This window comes from Phyllobates terribilis, unplaced genomic scaffold, assembly GCF_046119375.1.
Source record: "Phyllobates terribilis strain yellow unplaced genomic scaffold, ASM4611937v1 Scaffold_11__3_contigs__length_659146591, whole genome shotgun sequence".
Lineage (NCBI taxonomy): Eukaryota > Metazoa > Chordata > Amphibia > Anura > Dendrobatidae > Phyllobates > Phyllobates terribilis.
This window is the reverse complement of record NW_027362771.1, coordinates 334480547-334507053: the sequence shown is the minus strand read 5'-3', so window position 1 is coordinate 334507053 and position 26507 is coordinate 334480547. Positions and strand designations below refer to the sequence as shown.

Here is a 26507-nt window from a genome sequence, read left to right as displayed (position 1 = left end):
GTGTATGTATCTTTTCCGAATGGTCTGCTATTCTACATTCTATGCAGACATATGTCAAAATTAATAACATATATGATCCATACTTGATTTCTATAATAATGGATTGACATATATGATCTGCAGAGTCCAGTATTTGTTCTAATAAACATCTCCCTTTAGACTGTCCTGAATAGTAGGCTGCAAGCGTTTGATCCTGCAAACATATTGTCATGTGTCCTCTATATCTTGTTAGAAGGTAAGGTGTAACGGCACTTTCAAGTAACTTTTACGAATAAGCTTTGGTGTGTGTGTGTGTGTGTGTGTGTGTGTGTGTGCGTGCGTGTGCGTGTGTATAGATGAGGAATAACACTGCATATGCTCATTATATGATTTGTGTACTGCATAAACACGCATCGGCTCCTGATCAAGGGCACATGCCCTCATACACTTGCTGGGAAAAGAAATGTTTGTGCACGTTATAGTCTAAAATATGTCTTTTCAGTTCAGGAAGTGACTGTATATCTGAGTCTTCCAATAATTGCAGGCCAGAAGGGAGCCAACTCATTCTCGGGATCTCGGAGAATAAGGCTACATGACCACGATCAGGCTATAGCAGCGCTTTGGACACAGTGTATTTTCGCTGCGTCCGATCACGCAGGTAAATCTGCACATATTCACTGAACACATGCGGAGTTACTGCATCCAATACATTCTATTGGGGAAATTTCTGTTGCAGAGACTATCGTCTCAGCAACAGAAGGTGACATACTGTGGATTGTAAAACCGTGCCGCCGGTGAGTTTACGAGGCATCAAATAGAAGCACAGTGGGCATGAGATTTCTATAAATCCATCCACTGTGCTTCTAATGTAGAACGCAGTGTTTGGACGCAGAGCAGGTAAGCTACGTCCAAAACACTGCTATTATGGATCATGGGCACGTACCCTAACAGTTGGTAAGACCCACACTGATCTGACTTCTATGACTAAATTTAGTGAACGAATCAAGACAGTCTTTAAAGAAAATAAGGAGCTGTTTTAATATTGGTGTTGATGCTAAAAGTCATAAATAAACTCATGACAAACCGTACATATTGTTTTCCTTATTTCATTAAACAAATGTATTTTTATACATGGAGCAATAAAGGCAGTGGCTTGTTTCTTACAACAATCATCAGGATCAATATAATCATTACAAACACTGAAGTGCAATATTGGACGCTTAACTTTCCATATGGACATGATCTTGATCTTTACCAGTACAAAGGAGTTGGGTGTCGACTTCTTAAAGACACACAATGAAGATTTTTCACCCGTAACATCAAACTAGAGAGAACATTTAAAGTCCATAGAAAAATATGTGCAGCAAAAGGAAAATAGTGCAAAAATCTTTAAATCAATGGTGTAGAAATAGTAACAGATTGTATACAAAAAGCACAAAAGCATTTAGCTGCTCTACTTCTTGATGAACCTCTCCGATTTCTGTCTCACTAAGGTTTGTTGTTGGCGAGTTGTCCGAGCCTCATCAAGGGCTCTCAGAACCTCCTTAGAAAAAAAGCAAACGAACAGTTAGAAATAAAGGCTAAACCTCAGTTGTTACCAGTTTGCAGTGTTTTCACATATGCAATTTATAGAAGGCCTGTATTCCCCATTAAAGGGGATGTCTCCCTTCAAAGATCAAGAAGGCCAACAGAAATCTATATAAAATAAAACAAAATAGAAAATGAAATGAGCATTCAATTCACCCTCCCGGCACTACTGTTGCTTTTGACCATTGCGATGATCTTATTTGATCGGCTTCACCGGTGATGTCACATAGACAGTGATGCAACCAATCATGGAGCTCAGAAATTTGTGCAGTCTAAATATAGTGTTTTTGCCTCCTTGAGCCATTTGAGCATTAATTTTGAAAGAGGACAACTCCTTTAAATAACTATGCTGGAGCACCTCTTCTCAGAATTCAGAATTATGCCGATCTTCTGCTTTTCCTACTGGAAAGTTTGAAATAAACTGACAGCTACCGTAGTTTTCTGACCATAAGACGCACTTTTTTCCTCCAAAATTTTGGAGGAAAATGGAGGGTGCATCTTATAGTGCTGTATATGGGTGTATAATGGGTGTATATTTATGTGGGGTGTGGGGGGAGCGGTATCGGTGGAGGAGCGGGGCACAGGAGGCAGCAGCCGCCCGCTGCAGCCTACACTGTCCCCGCTGCTAAAGAACATGAATATTCACTGCTCCCCATGCCCATGAGACGTGGGGAGCACTAAATATTCATGCTCCTTAATAGCGGTATACAGTGTAGCCACGCTGCGGCTGCTGCCGGCTATCTCCTGTGCCCGCTGTTAAAGGGCATGAATATTCAACCTCTCTCCACGCCTAGGGGGTGAATATTCATGCCCTTTAATGAGCGGGCACAGGAGATAGTCGGCAGCAGCAGCAGCCGCAGAGCGGCTCCGCTGTGTGCTGGCTATGAAGGAGAGTCCCCGCGCACACAGACCCGGCGTGGGGAGCAGTGACTTCCGGCAGCTGATCTCTCCATGTGAGCCGCGCATGGCAGTGACGTCATGCGCGGCTCACATGGAGAGATCAGTGCAGGCAGACAGGGCGCAGCACTGGAGGAGAGAAGAGAGGTGAGTATGAGTGTTTATTTTTTTTTTTAATGTGCAGCCTGATGGGATTAGGGGGACCATGCATACTAGGACAGGGATTAGGAGTGCCATGCATACCAGGACAGGGATTAGGGGTGCCATGCATACCAGGACAGGGATGATGGGTGCCATGAATACCAGGATTGGGGATGAGGGGTGCCATGCATACCAGGATTGGGGATGAGGGGTGCCATGCATACCAGGATTGGGGATGAGGGGTGCCATGCATACCAGGATAAGGATGAGGGAGCCATGCATACCAGGATAAGGATGAGGGAGCCATGCATATCAGGATAGGTATGAGGGGTGCAATGCATACCAGGATGGAGGGATGCCAGGCATACCAGGATGGGGATGGGGACCACATATAAAAGGAAGGGGGGCGGCATATATACCAGGATGGGGGATATTGTCAGAATTGGGGGACATTACCCCTATACCAGTGTCAGCAGAAGACCCCCTCCCCCTTAAAAGTGCATCATGACCACATTTTTTGCTTAAATTTTTATTTTTTTATTTTCCTCCTCTAAAACCTAGGTGCGTCTTATGGTCCGGTGCGCCTTATAGTCCGAAAAATACGGTAATTGTTAGCATATTCTTTGCAAAAAAGAGTATGTTCCTACAAAAACTGATAGAGGCAGCACTGTTGGACAGGACCAGAGTGTAGGCACTCACATCCCCAACTGGTAAAATAATTTTTTTCTTAAATTTACAGTGTGAAACTAAGCAACAAAAAATGTTGATTAGTTAAATTGAAGTGGTTATGTCCAGAAATGCCATTTAGCTGCAGATATAGGGTTAATCTAATTTGTTAATCGGCAAATAAAAAGCATTCAAATCATGACTGTGTGTTATTGGAGTTAAAGAGAACAAAGGTACTTATGTACTGCCTGCAGCATCTCACTTCAGTCATGGGGCTGTGCAGGGTGCGATTACAGTCACCTCTGACTATATTGGGAGAGACCTGTGATCACTGTCCGCCACTTTGACAGTCTGCTCTTCAGTGTGTGTGTGTAGTAGGCCACCAAAGTGCCAGAGTAACCCTAGATCTAAGTAAATAGAATTTTTGGAAATGACCGGCTCCCTTCACATGACTTGACAGATCCTCTTTATGATGCAGCTTTGTTTTATTTGCCAAAGCCAAAAGTAGATATAAGAAAAGAAAACATGTAAAGGAAAGACTCAAATTTCTCTCTTTTGAATCCACTATTGAGTGCAATTATAAAACTGCTTGTGCTAATCTAGCCTTTAGCAAGTGTTGAATGGTATCTAATAATATGCTATTAAAATAATAAAAAAAGTTAAAATTTAGTGCATGTTTTAGGGCAAACCAGTGAATAAGAGTGGGTAATATAAACAAGTTCTATTTAACTAAACTGCAGATTTAACAAGATTTTAAAGAACCATTCCTGTTTTTTTTTCTTTTTTAATTTTACCGCTGGAGTGGTGTCATTAATCTAAGTTTCCTGCCCTCAGTCTTAGGCCACGATCACACGTTCAGTATTTGGTCAATTTGGGCAGCACGGTGGCTCAGTGGTTAGCACTGCAGCCTTGCAGAGCTGGGTCCCTGGGTTCAAATCCCACCAAGGACAACATCTGCAAAGAGTTTGTATGTTCTCCCTGTGTTTGCGTGGGTGTTCTCTGGTTTCCTCCCACACTCCAAAGACATACTGATAGGGATTCTAGATTGTGAGCCCCAATGGGGACAGCGACGATAATGTCTGTAAATTGTCTGAATTGTAAAGCGCTGCAGAATATGTTGGTGCTATATAAATAAAAAGATTATTATTTACTAATATTTTACATAAGTATTTGTAAGGCAAAACCAGGAGTGGGTGATAAATACAGAAGTGGTGACGTGTTTCTATTATACTTTTCCTCGGATTGTTCCTCTCCTGATTTGGGCTTACAAATAAGGATATAAAATACTGACCAAATACTGAACATGGCCTTATACTCACTTCCAGCGTCTTCATCTGTTATCAACGGCGCTCTGGTCAGTCTCCAGTAGTTTGTGACCTGCTTGATTGCTGCAGTGTTTTGCTGAGCAATCTGAAGTCTCTACTCAATGTAGGTCTATAAGAGCCAGAACGAGGTTCCTTACAGACTTACATTGAGAACTTGTGACAGTTATATCTGACCTCCAGTCTGCCAGAAGTTGAAGTCACAAGATGGTCGAATGTGACCGGAGAAGCTCAGGGAAGAGCAGAATATGGCAGCTGGTAAGTACAATACTAGGGTCAGGGAACTTAGATTAGTGGCACCACTCAGCACTGAAATAAAAGCAACAAAACACTGGAGTGGTGCTTTAATGAAGAAGGTCATACTCTACACACTGAGATTGTCCAGCAAGTAAATAGAACTAAAATCTTGTCACAAACAAAGTGTTTCTGAGGCACCAAAATATAATAATAATAATAATAATAATGTAAGAAACAAATAGAAATAGTTTTTGGCAATAAAGATATCAATCTTCTGAAGAAATATTAGCCAGCTATATTACCTGAGCAGAAGAATTGCTTTGGAGAATAACCCTTTTTCTAATTTCAGGACTTACATTTTCTTTCTTCTGAAAAACTGTAAGACTATGGTCCTGCACAGGAAAAAAGAAACAAAATGAATAAATTGTCTATTCACCAAGATGCTACAGTGAAACCAGTGAAATGGTACTTTTTATTCTTCTATTATTAAAGTGTTTTTTTCCAGCTACATGTAAATACAGTGCAGTTCCAGTTACAAGGCATTAATGTCAGGCCCAAAAGGCTCTCTCAATTATATTTAATTCATAGAGAGTACAAAGCTCCTAGCTTTCTACACAAAATAGGGTATCGCCATGATGCAAAATGCCCTAGGTGCGGGATTGATGAGGCACATCTAATGTGGGAATCTAGACTGATAGGCCCATTTTGGAGCCAAGTCATCTCTTTGATAGAAAGGGTGTAAGGAGTGAAACCATTAACAGATCTCCATTTATGTACAGGGGCATCTCACTAAATCAGATCATCAAAAAGTTAATTTCATTCAATTCTTCAATACAAAAAGTGAAACTCATTACATAGAGTCATTACAGACAGAGTGATCTATTTCAACTGTTTATTTCTGTTAATGTTGATGATTATGGCTTACAGCCAATGAAAACACAAAAGTCATTATCTCAGTAAATTAGAATACTTTATAACAACAGCTTGAAAAATGTTTTTAAAATCAGAAATGTTGGCCTACTGAAATGTATGCTCAGTAAATGCATCAATACTTGGTCGGGCTCTTTTTGCATCAATTACAGCATCAATGCGGCGTGGCATGGAGGAGATCAGCCTGTGGCACTGCTGAGGTGTTATGGAAGCCCAGGTTGCATTGATAGCAGCCTTCAGCTCATCTGCATTGTTGGGTTCTCATCTTCTTCTTCACAATACCCCATAGATTCTGTATGGGGTTAAGGTCAGGCGAGTTTACTGGCCAATCAAGCACAGTGATACTGTTGTTTTTAAACCAGGTATTGGCACTTTTGGCAGTGTGTACAGGTGCCAAGTCCTGCTGGAGAATGGAATTTCCATCTCCAGAAAGCTTGTCGGCAGAGGGAAGCATGAAGTGCTTTAAAATTTCCTGGTAGACGGCTGTGCTGACTTTGGTCTTGATAAAACACACTAGACCTCAAGCAGCTTGGATTCTGTGCCTCTCCACTCTTCCTCCAGACTCTGGGACCTTGATTTTCAAATAAAAATTGGAACTCTGGGACCTTGTGGAGTGTGTCAATGACTGCTGACTTGACAGATATCCAGAAGGCAGTCTTCCCCATGATTGTGGAGCCTACTGAAACAGACTAAGGGACCTTTTTAAAAGCTTAGGAAGCCTTTGCAGGTGTTTTTTGCTAATTATTTTAATTTACTGAGATAATGACTTTTGTGCTTTCATTGGCTGTAAGCCATAATCATCAACACTAACAGAAATAAACACTTGAAATAGATCACTCTGTAATGACTCTATATAATATATGAGTTTCACTTTTTGTATTGAAGAACTGAAATAAATTAAGTTATTGATGATATTCTAATTTAGTGAGATGCACCTGTATATCGAGACTATTTGAAGATGGAGTGGATCCTGACTCACCCCTATTCATAGGTCTCTCTCGCATCCTATTTCAAGCACATAAGCTTCTTGAATTTCACTGGTTAGGCACACAACCTCCAACTATTGGAGTGCTAAAGCCAAAGAAATAATATAATCTCGATGGAAAGAGGAGTCCATCTTAAATTCAACTCAATTCGCAAATCAGAAAAGATATGGAGTCCTTGGCTTGATCCTCCAGGGTTACCAATGAATCTTCTAATCAGACTGTATATATTTTATGTTACTCCCTAATCTATAGCCCCTTTTTCCCCCTCCCCAGACTAATTTTATACTCCTTTATTCTAGAAATGTCGCGTGCATGAAAATGGTTCTCTCTGGAATATTGGGACTTAGATAAAGAGAGGACTAGGGAATTGAATTTGTGATGTTTTGTCTATGCTTTATAATAATGAATTATGTCATACATGATAATTGAAAATGGAAAATTTGTATCTGGAGTTTTCAATAAAAATGATCAGATTAAAATCAAGGCATTTATGTCCACTGGAAGACGCAGACGGGAGAGCAGAATGTCCTTTAGCATTTTGGCCAATAATTTTTCAAGCGCTTTTAAAGGGAACCTATCAGTAGGTTTTTAGACCCTAAACTAATGTCATGTATATGCATCTGAAATGTTGAATATATCTATGCCTTTGTATTATGGTCTGCACTTACAACTCTCTGGCCTCTTGCCCTCTTTCTCCTTCCGCGGCCGGCCTCTTGTCAGTCACGGACAGGTCACTTTTCTCTGTGACCGGCTTCACCGCCCGAGATCTTGTGCGGATGCTGTAATTCCCGGAGGTACATGATCAGTAGAGTCCTGGTGAAATTATCCAATTCCTGGGAATGACGGTACGTGCTCTACAAATCAGTGGGGGGCAGGCGGGATGGTGAAAGCAGGTCACACAGAAGAGTGACATATCAGCAGGGCCGGTTTTAGACAAAGTGGGGCCCTGGGCAAAAGTTTAAAGTGGGGCCCAAAATACTCACATATTGCACCACACAAACATTTTGGTTGTAGTTACATGCGTTGAGTTCAGGCCACTAAACAAGCACAATCAACAATATTGAAGACGTTCAACGCTTATTTCCCGGCCTCTTTACACCAGCTGAGGAAGAATGATGGGGACAGAACAATCACTAATAGATCAATCTGTCCACATACAGAATCATGTTGCCAGCAGCATATCTGCAGTTTTCACAGGGCGATGTGCTGCTGAGAACAACGATTTGTTCCGGCATAAACAATCCAATCACTCGATGAATAGGCAGCATTTTGCTTGCAAAGTATAATACACTCCAAGTCCTCCATACTGTATAATGTACACCATATAGTGCTCCATATAGTATAATGTGCCCCATAGTCCTCCATATTGTATAATGCACACCCCATAATCCTACATATAGCATAACGTGCCCTATATAGCCCTCCATATAGTGTAATACACTCTCCATAGTCCTAAATATAGTATGATGCACCCATAGCCCTTCATATAGTATAATGGACACTCCATAGCCCGCCATACAGTATAATGCACCCCATAGTTCTCCATACAGTATAATGCACTCCCCATAGCCTTCCATATAGAATAATGCACAGCCCATATCCTCCCTATAGTATAATGAACTCCCCATAGTCTTCAATATAGTATAATGCATCGCATAGTCCTCCATATTGTATAATGCACCCCCCACAGTCCTCCATATAGTACAATGCACTCCCTATAGTATAATGCACCCCATAGTCCTTCATACAGTATAATGCATTCCCCATAGTTCCCGATACAGTATAATGCAGGTCCCATATATTACAATGCACCCCATAGTCTTCAATAGAGTATAATGCAACCCCCCATAAAGTAAAATGCAGCCCCCCCTATGGGGTATAATGCAGCTTCCTCAGAGTATAAAGCAGTTCCCCCATAGGGTATAATGCAGCCCCCCAAAGAATATAATGCAGCCCTCCCCATAGAGTATAATGCAGACTCCACCCATACAGTATGCCACCCCCCCATACAGTATAATGCAGCCCCCCCATACAGCATAATTCAGCCCCCCCCATACAGTAAAATGCGCCCCCCCAATACAGTAAAATGCAGCCCCCTCATACAGCAAAATGCAGCTCCCCCCATACAGCAAAATGCAGCCCCACATTCTTGCAGTCTTATGGCCACCATGTATAAAAAACAAAAATACAATACCTACCTCTCCTCGTTCCCCCACTGCTCCTTGCTCTGCAGAGCGTCCCAGCATCTCCACTCTGCAGGAATAGCTTGGCGCGATGAAGTGACGTCATCGCGCCCTCTGCGTCAGAGGCAGAGGGGGAATGAGGAGAGAAAAAGCGTCATCTGACGCTCCCTGCTCCATCATTGTTTTCAACTATATTGGAATCTACAATGCTGATACAGTTGAATGCGCGATGCGGGGAGACTGACTCACAGGCCCCAAATCGGCCGCGATGTTTGCAGTTATTAGTGGCACACCACTGTCTGGCCACCTGGGGGAGCGGGGGCCCTAGACAGATGTCTAGTCTGCCTGCCTGCCCCTTACGCTGGCCCTGCATGCCAGTAACCAACCCAACAGGAAGCCGTCAGCGGGAGAAGAAAGACGGAGAGAGGCCAGAGAACTGTAAGTGCAGGACAAGCCAAGAAACCTGAGAAGTGAACTTATAATATAAAAGTATAAACATAATCAACATTTCAGATGCTTTACATACATTATGTTAGTTTAGTCATAGTCGACAGCAGATACTGTAAAAGAAATTCTAAAGGTCACACATTTAGGAAATGTGGCATAAAGTGGAACTCATTTATGGTAAATCATTGTTCTCTCTTCTGGCTTATGGAGGTATGACCTGAAAAGAATGAACCCTTTGACTTTGGGACCCAGACAGTCTTCAAGAAGACAACCTTTATAAAAAATAAAAAAATAGTAATAGCAGAATTGCAGCAGAGGTTCCTGCTTTGCACAGATGCCTAGGATACTAGTCTTCTACATTTCAAACAGGACTGTTGAACACCTTGCAGCCTGACATAAACATGAGTCACTGTATAGTAAATGTTTCTCAACACACTTAAGACTGTGTGCCCACGATGCGTTTTTTAAGCGTTTCCGCAGCGGCAATCCCGCTGCAGAAACGCTTAAAAAACGCTTGGTAGAAGGCCTGCCATGTTCCCCAATGATAATCCGCATGTGCTCTGCACATGCTGCGGAAATTTCCGCTGCGGATTATCATTGCAGAAAAATCCGCAGCACTACCAATTATTTTGCGGAAGTGCTGCGTTTTCGCCGCCATTGACTTGCATTGGAACGCATGGATTACACATCACTGCATCTGTACATGTGGATTACATGTGTTCCAATGTGCGGATGGTACCCGGGTCTGGAGAAGAGGAGACTCTCCTCCAGACCCGGTACCATAGAACCTGTAAAAAAAAAAAAAAAAATCAAAAAATAAAACATTATACTTACCTTCTGATGGCCCCCGGTGTCTTTGTCCTGGCTTGCCGGCAGATTACGGTGGACTCAAGGACCTGCCATGACGTCATTTAGTCATGTGACGGGTCACGCGACCGCTGACGTCGGCAGGTCCTTTAGTGTACCGCGAGCTGTCTGCAAGCCGAGACGCATCGAATAAAGACACCGGGGGCCATCAAAAGGTAAGTATAGATTTATTTTTTAACATTCTTTCGGTCACACTATATAAATCCATGACGGCTGCATGGATTTATATAGTGTGACCAAGTTGTCAAGCACTTTCCAAGTGATGCTAAAATCGTTTGGAAAGTTCTTGACAACCCGCATGCGGAAATGCATGTGAAAAAGGCTTCACATCCGCATGTCCCTGGCAGGAAAAACGCATGTACAATCCGCATGCGTTTTTTCTGCCAGGGAGATGCAGAAACGCTCAGGAAAAAATCTGGAGCATTTCTGCATCGTGGGCACACAGCCTAAAGAGTAACTAAACTTTTTTTCCCCAGTTTTGTGCAGGAGATGTCATTACCAGAAATATTGTAACAGGGTTAAATACTTGATTTTGCCTCCTTTATGCAAAAGCTTCAGTGCTCTCACTGTGGCAGTAGCATGTTGTCTTCTATACAAGGGAAAAAGTGTACAACCCACACTGAAATAGGGAGATACAGTGGGTACGGAAAGTATTCAGACCCTTTTAAATTTTTCACTCTTTATTTCATTGCAGCCATTTGGTAAATTCTAAAAAGTTCATTTTTTTTCTCATTAAAGTACACTCTGCACCCCATCTTGACTGAAACAAAACAGAAATGTAGAAATTTTTGCAAATTTATTAAAAAAGAAAAACTGAAATATCACATGGTCATAAGTATTCAGACCCTTTGCTCAGACACTCATATTTAAGTCACATGCTGTCAATTTCCTTGTGACCCTCCTTGAGATGGTTCTACTCCTTCATTGGAGTCCAGCTGTGTTTAATTACGACATAGGGCGTATTAGTACGTATCTGTGCCCTGGGACTTATGGACCAGATACGTATTTATACGCCCTGGCGATTTCGCCTGCACACAGGCTGTGCGGGCGCGATCGCCGCCGGGTGTCAGCTGATTGTCACAGCTGACACCCGATGCTATGTGCAGGGAGCGGTCCGGCACCGCTCCCGGCACATTAACCCCCGCAATGCTGCGATCAAAGTCGATCGCAGTATTGCGGTGGCAAGGGGAGGTGATCGCCGATACTTACCTCCTCTTCCGGCCACCAGCGCTGTCTGCCGCGGCTTCCAGGATGTTGCCATGACGACCCGATGTCGTCATGACAACATCCGGGTCACCAGACAGCAGGAAGATTTTTTGGACATGCGCAGTGCATCTCCAAACTATCTTCTCCCTGTCCAGCGCTGACAGCCTGCATGGCACAGGGATGGTGCTGCATTCCTGTGCCATGCAAGCGATCAGAGAAAAAAAAGTGAAAGTCCCATAGTGGGACAAAGTAAAAAAGTGTAAAAAGTGTCAAAGTGAAAAAAAAAAAAAAAAAAAAAAAAAAATTGTAAAAAATATTTAAAAAAAAATAAAAAAAATAATCCACCAAAAATAAAAATATAATGTACCCATCAATAAATATTATTATAAAAAAAACAACAAAAAAAACAATAAAAGTACACATATTTGGTATCGCCGCGTCCGGAACGACCTGACCTATAAAACTGTCCCACTAGTTAACCGCTTCAGTGAAGACGGTAAAAAAAAAATAAAAAAAAAAACGAAGCAAAAAACAATGCTTTATCACCATACCGGCAAACAAAAAATGGAATAACACGCGATCAAAAAGACGAATATAAATAAAAATGGTACCGCTGAAAACGTCATCTCGTCCCGCAAAAAACAAGCCGCCATACAGCTCCATCAGCCGAAAAATAAAAAAGTTATAGCTCTCAGAATAAAGCGATTCTAAAAAATAACTTTTTCTATAAAATTGCTTTTATTATGTAAAAGTGCAAAACATAGAAAAACTATATAAATGTGGTATCGCTGTAAACGTACTGGCCCAAAGAATAAAGCAGCCTTATCAATTTTACCACACGCGGAACGGCATAAAAAAAACCCCCAAAAAACAATTCCTGAATTGTTGGTTTTTGTTTATTCTGCCTCCCAAAAATCGGAATAGAAAGCGATCAAAAAATGTCACGTGCCTGAAAATGGCACCAATAACAACGCCAACTCATCCCGCAAAAAACAAGCCATCACATGACTCTGTCTGCCAAAATCTGGAAAAATTATAGCTCTCAAAATATGGCGATGCAAAAACTAGATTTTACAAAAAATGCGTATTTTAGTGTGTGACAGCTGTCAATCATAAAAACCTCATATGATTCTGGTATCGCTGTAGTCGCACCGACCCGAAGAATAGGGTCGTCTAATCACTTATACCGCACGAGGAACGGCGTAAAAAATAAACTCTCGGGTTAGGTTTGTGCTAGGGTTAGGGTTGGGGTTGGGATTTTTTTCAAAAGTAAGAAAAAAAAGATGACTATATGGCGACTAGTGTTGAGAGCAAGTGCTCGCTACTTGAGTTTGCATCGGGTGCTCTGGTATGCATTGAGTATCGTGGGTATTTGAGTGACATGCTCGAGTCTCTGCCCCATATGCTTCGCGGCCAAAAAAACTTTGCGGGGATTGCCTGCCATGCACGAGCAATCCCCGCATGTTTTTTTTTGGGTGTCTAATAACCGTGAAACATGCGGGGCAGGGACTCGAGCATGTCACTCGAGCACGCGCGATACATGATGCATACCTGAGTATCCGATGCAAACTCAAGTAGCGAGCACTTGCGCTCAAGACTAATGACAACTTATTCAATATGATGACCTAATGTTATCAAATTCTGTGTCGTACCTCTGGGTTCAAAATGTTCACTATACCCCTTAATAAAATCCTTGAGGGGTATAGTTTCCAAAATGGGGTCACTTGTGGGGGAGCTCCACTGTTTAGCCACATCAGGGGCTCTCCAAACGCGACATTGTGTCCGCTAACAAACTGAATGGAAAATCGGCTCAAATTGTTAGCGGACGCCATGTTGCGTTTGGAGAGCCCCTGTGTGCCTAAACATTGGAGCTCCCCCACAAGTGACCCCATTTTGGAAACTAGACCCCCCAAGGCACCTATCTAGATGCATAGTGAGCAACCCCCAGGTGCTTCACAAATTGATTTGCAAAAATGAAAAAAAAAAATACTTTTTCATTTTTGCGAATCAATTTGTGAAGCACCTAGGGGTTCCAAGTGCTCACTATGCATCTAGATAGGTGCCTTGGGTGGTCTAGTTTCCAAAATGGGGTCACTTGTGGGGGAGCTCCAATGTTTAGGCACACAGGAGCTCTCCAAACGCAACATGGCGTCCGCTAATTATTCAAGCAAATTTTACAATCAAAAAGTCAAAAGGCGCTCCTTCCCTTCCGTGCGCCCAAACAGTGGTTTTTCCCCACATATGGGGTATATGCGTGCCCAGGGGAAATTGCACAACAAATTTTGGGGTCCATTTTTTCTTGTTACCCCTGTGAAAATAAAAAAAATTGGGTCTAAAGTAACATTTTTGTGAAAAAAGTTAAATGTTCATTTTTTTCTTCCACATTCCAAAAATTCCTGTGAAGCACCTGAAGGGTTAATAAAGTTCTCGAATGTGGTTTTGAGCACCTTGAGGAGTGCAGTTTTTAGAATGGTGTCACTTTTGGGTATTTTCTGTCATAAAGACCTCTCAAAGTGACTTCAAATGTGATGTGGTCCCTAAAAAAAATGGTTTTGTAAATTTTGTTGGAAAAATGAGAAATCGCTGGTCAACTTTTAACCCTTATAGCTCCCTAACAAAAAAAAATAATTTTGGTTCCAAAATTGTGCTGATGTAAAGTAGACATGTGGAAAATGTTATTTATTAAGTATTTTGTGTGACATATCTCTCTGATTTAAGGGCATAAAAATTCAAATTTTGAAAATTGCAAAATTTTCGCCCAATTTACGTTTTTTTTCACAAATAAACGCAAGTGATATCGAAGAAATTTTACCACAATCATGAAGTACAATATGTCACGAAAAAACAATCTAAGAATCAGGGGGATCCGTTGAAGCGTTCCAGAGTAATTACCTCAAAGTGACAGTGGTCAGAATTGTAAAAATTGGCCTGGTCATTAACGTGCAAACCACCCTCGGAGGTAAAGGGGTTAAACTGATAGGACTTGATTTGGAAAGGCACACACCTGTCTATATAAGACCTCACAGCTCACAGTGCATGTCAGACCAAATGAGAATCATGAGCTCAAAGGAACTGCCCAAGGAGGTCAGAGACAGAATTGTGGCAAGGCACAGATCTGGTCAAGGTTACAAAAGAATTTCTGCATTACTCAAGGTTCCTAAGAGCACAGTGGCCTCCATAATCCTTAAATAGAAGAAGTTTGGGACCACCAGAAGTCTTCCTAGACCTGGCCATCCATCCAAACTGAGCAATCGTGGGAGAGCCTTGGTGAGAGGTAAAGAAGAACCCCAAGATCACTGTGGCTAAGCTCAAGAGATGCAGTAGGGAGATGGGAGAAAGTTCCACAAAGTCAACTATCACTGCAGCCCTCCACCAGTCGGGCCTTTATAGCAGAGTGGCCCAACAGAAGCCTCGCCTCAGTGCAAGACATATGAAAGCCCGCATAGAATTTTCTCAAAAACAAATGAAGAACTCCCAGACTATGAGAAATAAGATTCTCTGGTCTGATGAGACGAAGATAGAACTTTTTGGTGATAATTCTAAGTGGTATGTGTGGAGAAAACCAGGCACTGCTCATCACCTGCCAAATACAATTCCAACAGTGAAACATGGTGGTGGCAGCATTATGCTATGGGGGTGTTTTTCAGTGCTCTGGACCTCAGACTTGGCCGAAGGGTCACCTTCCAACAATACAATGACCCTAAGCACACAGCTAAAATAACAAAGGAGTGGCTTCAGAACAACTCTGTGACCATTCTTGACTGGAACAGCTAGAGCCCTGACCTAAACCCAATTGAGCATCTCTGGAGAGACCTGAAAATGGCTGTCCACCAACGTTCACCATCCAACCTGACGGAACTGGAGAGGATCTGCAAGGAAGAATGGCAGAGGATCCCCAAATCCAGGTGTGAAAAACTTATTGCATCATTCCCAAGACGACTTATGGCTGTACTAGCTCAAAAGGGTGCTTCTACTCAATACTGAGAAAAGGGTCTGAATACTTATGACATGTGATATTTCAGTTTTTCTTTTTAATAAATGTGCAAAAATTTCTACATTTCTGTTTTTCTTTTTCAGTCAAGATGGGGTGCAGAGTGTACTTTAATGAGAAAAAAAATGAACTTTTTAGAATTTACCAAATGGCTGAAATGAAACAGAGTGAAAAATGTAAAGGGGTCTCAATACTTTCCGTACTCACTGTATGTAAACTGATTACTTAGCTTATGGATCTTTCTCAGCAATGTGCAATTCACTTCCATATCAATTTTCAGCATTAAGTATACAAAATCAGGTAACTAACCCTATAACAATATTTTTGAAAATGACATATCGAGCATAATAACAGTTTAGTTACTTTTTAATGTTTCATTTCTTTATAGTTTTCAAGATGTCTAATTGCTGTCAGTTTATAGAAGCATTCTTGTTATATACAGAGGTTGAAAATCCATCTAGTCCTAAAAGGACCACAGTTTTCTACAACTAAAAACATGTGTAATACATCGTGGCAAAAATGAGATTTTTGTGTACTCACCGTAAAATCTCTTTCTCTTAGCCTCTAATTGGGGGACACAGGACCATGGGTGTTATGCTGCTGTCCACTAGGAGGCGACACTATGCATAATCTGAAAAAGATTAACCGTGGCTCCTCCTCTGCAGTATACACCCCTGGACGGCATCAGCCTTCTAGTTTTGTGCAAAAGCATTAGGAGGAACATAACATGGATAACATAACCATTCCTATAAGAAGGCAACTATGTACGAGCTCAAAAACAATATGAGAACTCAACATAATGGCCCGGAACGGGCAACCGGTTGAGAGCTGTGTCCCCCAATTAGAGGCTAAGAGAAAGATTTTACGGTGAGTACACAAAAATCTCCTTTACTCTGTCGCCTCATTGGGGGACACAGGACCATGGGACGTCCCAAAGCAGTCCCTGGGTGGGAAGCAATGGACGAATATTGAGTAGACGGGCCCCTACAATTGGGGTACCGCCGCCTGCAGAACACGTCTACCCAGGCTCGCGTCTGCTGAGGACTGGGTATGAACCCTGTAGTGTTTGGTAAACGTGTGTAGGCTAGTCCAGGTGGCTGCCTTACACACTTGTTGAGCCGAAGCCTGGTGCCAAATGGCCCAGGAGGCCCCTCCCGCACGTGTAGAGTGTGCCGTAATACCTGCTGGAAGAGGAGAATTTTTGAGGCGGTAGGCCTCTTGTATGGTGAATTTGATCCACCTGGCAAGGGTAGCTTTGGAAGCTGGCAGACCCTTGCGGCCGCCTTCCAGAAGAAGGAAAAGAGAATCAGACTTCCGGAAGGGCGCAGTCCTAGACACATAGATACGCAATGCCCTGACAAAGTAAAGCATATGCAGAGCCTTCTCCACTCTATGAACAGGGACTGGACAGAAGGATGGCAGTGAAATTTCCTCATTGAGGTGGAAGTTGGACACAACCTTCGGAAGGAAGGATGGGACCGTACAGAGAACTACCTTGTCCTGTTGAAAAGCCAGGAAGGGCCGTCTGCAGGAGAGTGCTGTCAGTTCAGACACCCTGCGTAGCGAGGTGATTGCCACCAGGAAAACCACTTTCTGGGATAGAAGGCGGAGTGGGACTTCCTTAAGAGGTTCAAAGGGTGTTTCCTGCAATGCTGTGAGCACCAGGTTGAGGTCCCATGTTTCTAGTGGTCGTCTGTAGGGGAGAACCAATCGGGAAACCCCCTGAAGAAATGTCCTTACTTGCGGCTTCTTAGCAATGCACCTCTGAAAGAGCACTAAGAGAACTTACACCTGGCTCTTAAGGGAGGCCAGGGACAGTCTGGCCTCCAGACCCGATTGGAGAAACCCAAGTACCCTGGGAAGGGAATAAGGGAATGGGGTCCGGTCACGAGATTAGCACCAGATAAAGAAGGCTTTCCAGGTACGGTAATAAATCTTAGCAGAGGTTGGCTTCCATGCCCTGATCATGGTTCCAATGACGTCCGGCAAGAACCCTGACTGGGTTAGAAACCAGGTCTCAATGGCCACGCCGTCAAATTGAGGGTCCCTGAGTTCTGGTGGTAGAATGGGCCTTGTGACAGAAGATCCGGGCGGTCGGGGAGACGCCAGGGGACGTCCGCTGTGAGCTGTACGATGTCTGCGTACCATGTACGTCTGGGCCAGTCCGGTGCGATTAGGATGGTTGGAACTCCCTCTTGCTTGATCTTTCTAACCACTCTGGATATCAGGGAGATAGGTGGAAAAATGTACAGGATCTGGAACTGGGTCCAGTCCAGAACCAGGGCGTCCGCTCCTAGCGCCCGTCGGTCGTGTGTTCTGGCCATGAAGTTGGAGACCTTGGCATTGAAGTGGGATGCCATTAGGTCCACGTCCGGAATCCCCCAGCGATGGCAGATCTGTCGAAAAACTTCAGGATGGAGAGACCACTCTCCCGAGTCCGTTGCTTGCCTGAGGAAGTCTGCTTCCCAGTTGTCCACACTCGGAATGTGGAACGCAGAGAGAACCGAACCTGTGTCTTCCGCCCAGTGGAGAATGTGTGTCACTTCTCGCATCGCCTGGGCACTGCGGGTTCCCCCTTGGTGATTCACATATGCCACAGTCGTGGCATTGTCCGACTCTCTGATGTGAGAGGCTGCCAGTAAGTGATGGAAGGCTCTCAATGCCAGGAGGATGGCACGAAATTCCAAGATGTTGATGGGCATGGTCGCTTCCGCTGGGGACCACTTGCCCTGTGCTCTGTGGTGTAGGTGTACCGCACCCCAACCCGTCAGGCTCGCGTCAGTGGTCAGAACCTTCCATTGACCCGGGAGAAAGGATTTCCCCTTTGTTAGTGAGGTTGGCTTGAGCCACCAGTGCAGAGACCTCCTGGTTGACGAGGTCAGCTGGAACTCCCTGTCGAGAGAAAAAGGGTTCCTGTCCCATGACTTGAGGATGGCTAGTTGGAGAGGCCTGAGGTGAAGCTGGGCAAATGGGACCGCTTCTATTGCCGCCACCATCCTGCCAAGGACTCTCATGGCAAACCGGAGAGATTGAGGGGGTTTGCTGAGGAGGGTGCGAACTCCTAGACGGAGAGGCAGTGCCTTGTCCTTGGGAAGGAGCACTAGACCCCTGAAGGTGTTGAATAGCATTCCCAGGAAGGTCAGAGACTGACTCGGGGTTGGTGATGACTTTTGTAGGTTGACTAACCAGCCCAGGCGACTCAGAGTGTCGATTGTGATTGAGACGCTGAGCTCGCAGTCCTTGAAGGTGGGAGCCTTGATAAGGAGATCACCAGGTATGGAACGACTACTATGCCTCTGGAGTGCAGGACGTCAATGGTGGCTGCCATGACTTTGGTAAACACTCTGGGAGCCGTGGCGAGTCCGAACGGGAGAGCCACGAACTGGTAGTGGTCCTAGTGGATTGCGAACCTGATAAATCTCTGATGGGCGGGTGCAATCGGTATATGCAGGTATGCGTCTTGTATGTCTATGGAGGCGAGAAATTCTCCCTTCTCCATGGACGCAATGATGGACCGAAGGGACTCCAAGCGGAAGTGACGTACCCGCACATATTTGTTGAGCTGTTTTAGGTCCAGTATGGGCCATACGCCGCCTCCTTTCTTGGGGACTACGAATAAATTGGAGTAGAACCCTCGGAAGCGCTCGGCCGAGGGGAAAGGTACTATGACTCCTGCTTGAAGAAGCGAGAAGACCGCTTGGCAGAAGGCACGAGCCTTGGCTGGCGGTTTTGGGGGAACAGAAAGAAAGAGTCTGTTTGGTGGGTTGGAAGTGAACTCTATCTTGTATCCCGAAGACACTAGTTCCCTGACCCACCTGTCTTCTGTAATAGGCAGCCAGACTTGCTGAAAGAGCAAAAGTCGGCCGCCTACTGGTGGGGTGTCTTCCGGAGTCCGAGAGTCATGATGAGGAGGAAATCTGAGATTTTCCTCCTTTGGACTTTGACTGGCCTGCTTTTGACTGCCAGGTCTTGTCCGACCTTTGCGTCGACCGCGAGTTGTCCCTGCGTGGGGAGCGGTTGGTATTTTGTGCTTCCCGCGAGACGGACCAGCCCAAAGAGTTCCGAAAGGATCGGAATCGAGTTTGGTTACGCTTCTTGTAAGTGCGTTTGGGTTTCAGTTGGGGGAGAGAGGTACTCTTACCCCCGGTGGCGTTGGATATCATCGTGTCCAACTGTTCACCAAAAAGTCGACCACTGAGGTACGGGAGGTGCATGAGGGACTTCTTTGAGGCTGCGTCTGATTTCCATTCCCGCAGCCAGAGGATACGCCGAATCGTGATGGCGTTTGATGCCATCCCCGCTGCACCCCTTGCAGAATTCAGAGTTGCATGAAGCATGTAATCTGCTACAACTGCTATTTGAACCGCTTGGTCCGACAGCTCAGGAGCAGATACTTGGAGGCCAGCTTGTAAATTTTTGGCCCAAGCCAGGATGGCCTTGGCAGCCCAAAGAGAAGCGAACGCGGGAGCCAGGTAGGCCCCGGCGGCCTCGAAAATTGAACGAGCCATGCGTTCCACCTGCCGGTCTGCTACGTCCCTGAGGATTGAGCTATCTGGCAGTGAAAGGAGTGACTGTGCTGCTAGCCTAGAGACTGGGGGATCCACTTCGGGTGGATCTGTCCATTCCTTGGTGACCTCCTGTGGGAAGGGGTACCGCGCCTCCAGATATTTGCGATTGGTAAACTTCTTCTCAGGCTGTGAGAACTGCTTTTTAAGGATCGACTTAAACTCTGGGTGGTCAAAGAAGACCTTAGGCGGCTTCAGAACTCCTTCAAAGGAAATCTTGTGTTGTGGTGCCTCCGGGGGCAGATCAGAAATGTCCAGCACCCGATGGATGGAGGAAATTAAGTCCTCAACTAGCGCTGTATTGCTAGGGGGAATTGAGATCAGGGACCCTTCAGTTTCCTTGTCTGAGTCGGAATCACAGATGCCTTCCAAATCCTGTGTATCGCTAAGGCGTCTCCTGCTGGGTGAACCGGGGTGGAGGCTGGTCGGGGATCGCTGCGGAGAACTGCGTTGTCTGTCCCTGGTAGGGGACAGTCTAGATGACCAGGAACTACGGTGTCTCTCCCTAGAAGGGGATGACCGTGTGCTATGGGATGACGCAGATGAACGTGACCTGTGGGTCCGCTTGCGTCCTGACCTAGACGTGGATGTGCCCGGGTCGTCATGTTCCTGAGTCGAGCTTTCCCTTTGCTAGGTAGCGTTCATAGCCGAGGCATGACTCTGCTGAGCCTGAAGCAATGTGGAGGTTAGGTTATCTATAGACTGCGTCATAGATTGCGACATCCGAATGACCCATTCCGGCGTGGCATTAGACACCGAAGCATTGGCAGGGGCTTCTTGGGGTTCTGGCACAGTAGTCTGGATGCAGTCCTGGCAGTGCGGGTACGTGCTGCCACTGGGGAGAGTATTGCTGCAGGCTGTAGAGAGTGCATAATAGCAGTCCTGCCTGGTTCTCTTGGACCTTGAGCCCGGCATAGTGCACTGGGGTGGCTATGCAGAGAACCCTGGACTCAAAGCCGAAGAAGAACTCCAGCTGTGATCTTATCCCACCAGTGTGCCCCTAGGTCCAGCGCCGAAGATCCATAGTCCTGTGCCCCCCGGAGACTGGCTGGTCTTCCCTTTTCCTGCAGCAGAAAATGGCCGCCCGAGTAAAGTTAAGAAAGAAGGGGGGCGGTGAGCTGAAAAGGGCGGCAGAACTGTGTGAAATCACGCCCTTTCAGTCTCGATCCGCCCCCTCTATGACACTGTAGAGTGTCATATTTGTCATCCGGGGGGCGGGTCGGGGAGAGGAGGTGGCGGCTTCGGCTAGTCCGAAGCTGCGGCCTAAATTAGATGCCTGATGCCCAAAGGGAGTCCAGGCCGGCGCGGAAGTCCGGGAGGGGGCCGGATCTGAACTGGACCCCCCCGAATTTAAAGGCAGGATAGTGGTGGGGTATAAGCGGGAGGGGGGGCCCTGTGAAGAGTCCCCCTGAGGCACCATAGAGCTGGTGCTGCCGCAAAAACAGGGCGCAGGGAGGCCTGTGCCTTTGTTGTGTCATGCCTGCCTGCACTCCCCCCGGCCCCGACAGGAGCCCGCAGCAGGCTGGGGTCCCTGGATTCAGCCATAGTGTGCTGCCTGTACAGGCCCTACCTGAGGCGTTTCAACCTAATACCCCCAGTGGGGGATTAGGGAGATGCTGCTGTCACCATCAGGGGGCTATATCCTCGCCTCGACCTCAACCCAGAAACCAAAAGGAATTGGGGAAGGAGGGGGGTCTCGACTTCGAACCAGCACCCGAAGGGCTGGGGAAGGAGCGACATGGGGAATAGCCATCTCGACTTCAACCGTGCACCCCGTAATAAGGGGCCGAGGAAGGAGCCATGCCGGGAGTCTCGCAGTAGACCCACTTTTCTTCATCTGTAATCCAGTCTGTGAAAACGGAGTAAAAGTTTTAGGTGTGCCTCCTATGCGACACTAAGCAAAAACTGGAGAAGGCTAATGCCGTCCAGGGGTGTATACTGCAGAGGAGGAGCCACGGTTAATCTTTTTCAGATTATGCATAGTGTTGCCTCCTAGTGGACAGCAGCATAACACCCATGGTCCTGTGTCCCCCAATGAGGCGACAGAGTAAAGGGTATTAAAGGTAATCTGTCAGCAGGTTTTTATTCAATTAGAGAGCAGCATGCATGTTGGTGCAGAGAGCCTGATTCCGGGGATGTGTCACTTTTCCAGCAGCTGGCTGTAGTTTCAATGCAATCATTGTTTTATCAGCAGGAAATTATCACTGCAGAACTAGGTTCCACATGCCAGGCAGTCCAGCAGCTTGCTGACAATGTAAAGTGTACACAGGAAGCTGCAAATCAGGGGTGTGGGAGGTTATACACAGCTCAACATTCATAGCACTGCTATATCTACAGCAGAGAAAACCGGGATTTTATCAAAACTGCAACAAAAAGCCTAGTAAGTGATACATTGATAGAATAAGGCTCTCTGTCCCTATGTCATGCTGCTCTCTAGGTCCATAGCAAAAAAGATAACATGTATTTTTGTTTACATTATACCATCCATCTATGTTTGCTCTATAATTGTTATATAGGTGTCTTTTTCATTTCAGGAAAGAAGTGAAAAAAAAATAGCTAATTTATTCATCCCTTTCTGTCTAAATAGACTTTGTAATTTTATTAGCATCTGGATTGGCATCAAATAAGTCTAACCAAGATCTTGACACACACACACACGCCACACACACAGCCACTAGCAGTAAAGAGCGGGGGCCTGGGGTATCGTGTGCCGCCATCAGCGTACGTCTCCTCTGCGCAGGGAGCCTTGGAGGGTGAGGGGGGGCACATGATGAACTGAAAGTGGTGGGGTGGGGGGTGCACATGATGAACTGGGAGTGGGGAGAGCTAATGATGAATTGGGAGTGGGGGGTGAAAAAAGCAAATGACAAAGTGGGGGTGGGGAGAGCAAATAATGAATTGAGGGTGTGGGAGTGCAAATAATGATGACTTGAGGGTGGGGGACGGGGGACAGCAAATGATGAATTGAAGTGGGGGTGGGGGGAGCAAATGATAATGAATTGAAGGTGGAAGACAACAAATGATAATGAATTGGGGGTGGGGAGAGTAAATGATGATTAAGTGGGGGTGGGAGAGAGAGGACATGACAAAATGAATTGGGGCGGCGGGGGGCATGTAAATATAATGAATCGGGGGGGGAGGGGTAGGCGTGGCAGGAAGTCCATTAAGCTGGACGTGTTTGCTCAAGCTCTGTGACCCTGCCAAGCTATCAATAATAATTCTTCTGCATTTTAAGCCATTTTAGGCCCTTTTTGCCCACACACTACTCTCCTGATTGTGAGCCATCATCTGAGCCCTCTCTAGACCGGATCGGCCTCATTTAGGCGAAGACAGGGATTGGCGCCTACTCCCGCCTCATGACCGCGACTTCTCCAGAGGGCCCTTACCCATCCCTGCATCACCGCCAGCTTACCTCTCCAGTGCGGAGGCCTGGGACTGCGGATTGAGGTACCGAGACAGACGGGGTCCCTCTGTGGAGCCTTTTGCGGGCGCCCGTGGCGCATGGTGCGGAGACTTGCGGAGCCCGTGTTGGCGCCTGGACCAGTGTGAGGCTGCGATGCTTCCTGCCGCCGGGACCCGCCCATAGTTCATCGCGGGTGGCAGCGCTGCTGGTCGGGGCACGCTGTGTCGGTGAGGGACGAGGAGCCTGGTGTCTCCTGAGGTGACTGTGGAGAGGAGAGGAGTTTGAGGAGAGGGGCGCCATCTTGGGACGTGGCTCCCTTTTGCGGCCCCATCTTGGGACGTGGCTCACTTCTGCGGCCCACGTTCAGCGGAGCCTGCGGCGGTGTGGTGGAGGCGGAGTACTGCGGTCGCAGGAGAGACGACTGGGCGGTGACCTCTCCCGGAGAACAGGAGGACCGGAGGGAAGTGGAGACCCAACTGGCGGAGGGGTATGAGTGGATCACCGCCGCCATCTTGCATTTAAGGAGCGCTGCGCTGCAGACCTTGCGCGGTGAGTAATCTCTCCAGTGATTAAACAATCCTCCTATCATCTCCCCGCTATCTGTCAGCATACTACTAGCCTCCAGTGGCTCTTCTACTTTAACTGGGTTTCAGGACCCTACACTACCGCCCATAAAAGACCACGTTGAAGTTACCTTTATACTACAAGTCCCTGCTCTAGGGAAGAAGTGGATCTCCTGATCTGGCCTTCCTTTGCAGAAACGCTGACTATAGGGACTATAAAGACACCAGGAACTGGTGTGTGTAGGTGGGAATTTGAGCCGGAGGAGAAGGAGCAAAAGTGCAGACATAGGATTTGGATGCTGCAGTGTGCTACTGCCACCTACTGTCCTTTTTTTGGAATCGCACTTGCTGCACATATTCTACAGTATGACTTAGTAGAGAAATGACTATGATCTTCTAAATATTAATATTCGAACCACTGACAATATCCTGTAATACATAATAAATTGCCAACTACAAGTCCACCCCTTATACTGCATACGCCTCTCGGGGAAAGCAACATGAGTCCTAATAGACAGCAATCTGCAGCTGAGAAACTGAAACCCTACGCCAGAGGGAGTAACTCGGATACGGCCCAGAGATCCTCAAAACTATCTCAAGGGGAGACATCATTACTGCTAGAACCAGATGATATAGATTCAGACCCTATTCTGAAATAGGTCTCTACAAAATTGCTGGCTGCTATTCAAGACTGCACAGCCTCCCTGACTGGGAAAATTGAGGAGGTTAAAACCGATCTGGGACTCCTTCGCAATGATATGTCAAATCTGGGAAAGAAAGTCCGACAGGCGGAGGATAGATTCTCGAATCTGGAAGACGAAGTAACACCTTTGCCAGAGCGTGTTCGAGTAATAGAACAAAAAATGGAACTGTGTATACAAAAAAAATTATGATTTGGAGAATAGACTGAGGCGAAACCACATCCTGCCCAAAAGAGTGGAAGGAAACAACCCCAGTGACTTTGTGGAAAAATGGATACGCAGCCTATTTCCAGAAGCCACCTTTTCTGCTGCAAATGCGGTGGAAAGGGCACATAGGGTACCTGGGAGACCAAATCCTCCGGGGGCCCCTCCCAGACCTCTACTGGCCAGATTCCTTAACTGGAAAGACAGAGACTATACTCTACAATTGGCACGGAAGGCCCAAGTGATTAAACATGAATGCGTCACCGTGATGTTGTTTCCGGACTTTTCAGCTGACTTATAGAAACGAAGGACCTCATTCATATCGATTAAAAGACGTCTGAAAAGTTCCAATGTGAGCTACTCTATGGCATATCCAGCCAGGCTAAGGGCGGTGGATGGCAAGAGGGTAGTTTTCTTTCAGAATCCTGTGGAAGCGGAGGAGTGGATTTCCAGGAGAGAGAGATCAGACGCAGTAATGACAATACATGTTGATATTAAAAGTTTATTGTATTAATATTGAATTATCTGATTCAGATAGAGCAGGGTTCCCCAACTCCAGTCCTCAAGGCCCACCAACAGGTCATGTTTTCAGGATTTCCTTAGTATCGCACAGGTGATAATTCCATCACGTGCACAGGAAATAGTTCCATCTCCTGTGCAATACTAAGGAAATCCTGAAAACATGACCTGTTGGTGGGCCTTGAGGACTGGAGTTGGGGAACCCTGAGATAGAGGACATCAATTTAAACCTGGCAGGATATTGTTGAAATGTTCTATGTTTATATCTGTGTAGGGTTATCATAATGATTAATCAAAATACCTCTCTAAATTGAATCTAATGTCCAATTATCAAAACAAAACAGAACTTACACCCATAAGGATGAGATGGACAGTTCATATAGTGATTAAATAAAAGAGGTTTTATCCTTCCTCAATTTATTAGCCAGGAGGGAGGGGCGAAGTGTATATTGAAGGGGGTAGGATCCAGATTATGATTATATATCATGTTAATGTTCTTAGAAAGGGCTGATGATAACTATTGAAAATCTGTATTGGGAAGGTGGTGAGGTATCCACTTCTTCGGATGCTAGTGCCTCAGTCCCGGGTCCGAGGACTTGGTTACCCTTTGGGTTTAGTAAAAAACAGGTTACCGGACCAATAATCCTATAGTAGCCTTTATGTAGAATTATTCAAGGTATATATCTTGAATTTATTGCAATTGACATTAGTGGTTCGGATAAAAAAAAGTGGATAATTCCTTCTTTTCAAAAGGGGGGGGGGGGGATTTTCTATACATGCCTGTACTTAAGTTTTTGAAAGTTTATAGGCATCTCCAGTTGTATTTCTATGACCACTACTGGTCATCTGTTTTAGATAGGATTGTAATTTCAGTTGAATGCAAGCACTGCACTCTTAAGGCCCAGTCACACTAAGCGACGCTACAGCGATCCCGACAACGATACGACCTGGCAGGGATCGTTGCTGAGTCGCTATGTGGTCGCTGGTGAGATGTCAAACAGTCAGATCTTCCCAACGACGCAGCAACGATGCGGCGACCCGTAACGATCTGTATAACGATGCACGCCTATGTGTTTCTGTGTCTGAGTCGTTAACAAGGTCGTTGGTAAAGTG

The 26507-nt window shown here is 45.5% G+C and overlaps 1 protein-coding gene across 4 annotated transcripts in view; it reads right to left on the bottom strand.

Moving 5' to 3' along the window:
* Positions 1-992: 992 nt before the first annotated feature.
* The window catches only part of VPS13C (vacuolar protein sorting 13 homolog C), a 328945-nt gene continuing 303430 nt past the window's right edge, over positions 993-26507 (bottom strand). For 2 of the 4 annotated variants that reach the window (XM_073652731.1, XM_073652733.1), the window contains 2 exons: positions 5132-5221; positions 993-1522 (listed from right to left, as the gene is read on the bottom strand). In XM_073652731.1, the coding sequence (XP_073508832.1) occupies positions 1433-1522; positions 5132-5221 (180 nt within the window). In that variant the 3' untranslated portion in view covers positions 993-1432. Of the gene's footprint in view, positions 1523-5131; positions 5222-7461; positions 7525-23416; positions 23670-26507 lie in introns of those variants that run through there. The other 2 variants (XM_073652734.1, XM_073652732.1) reach the window with 2 other exon arrangements.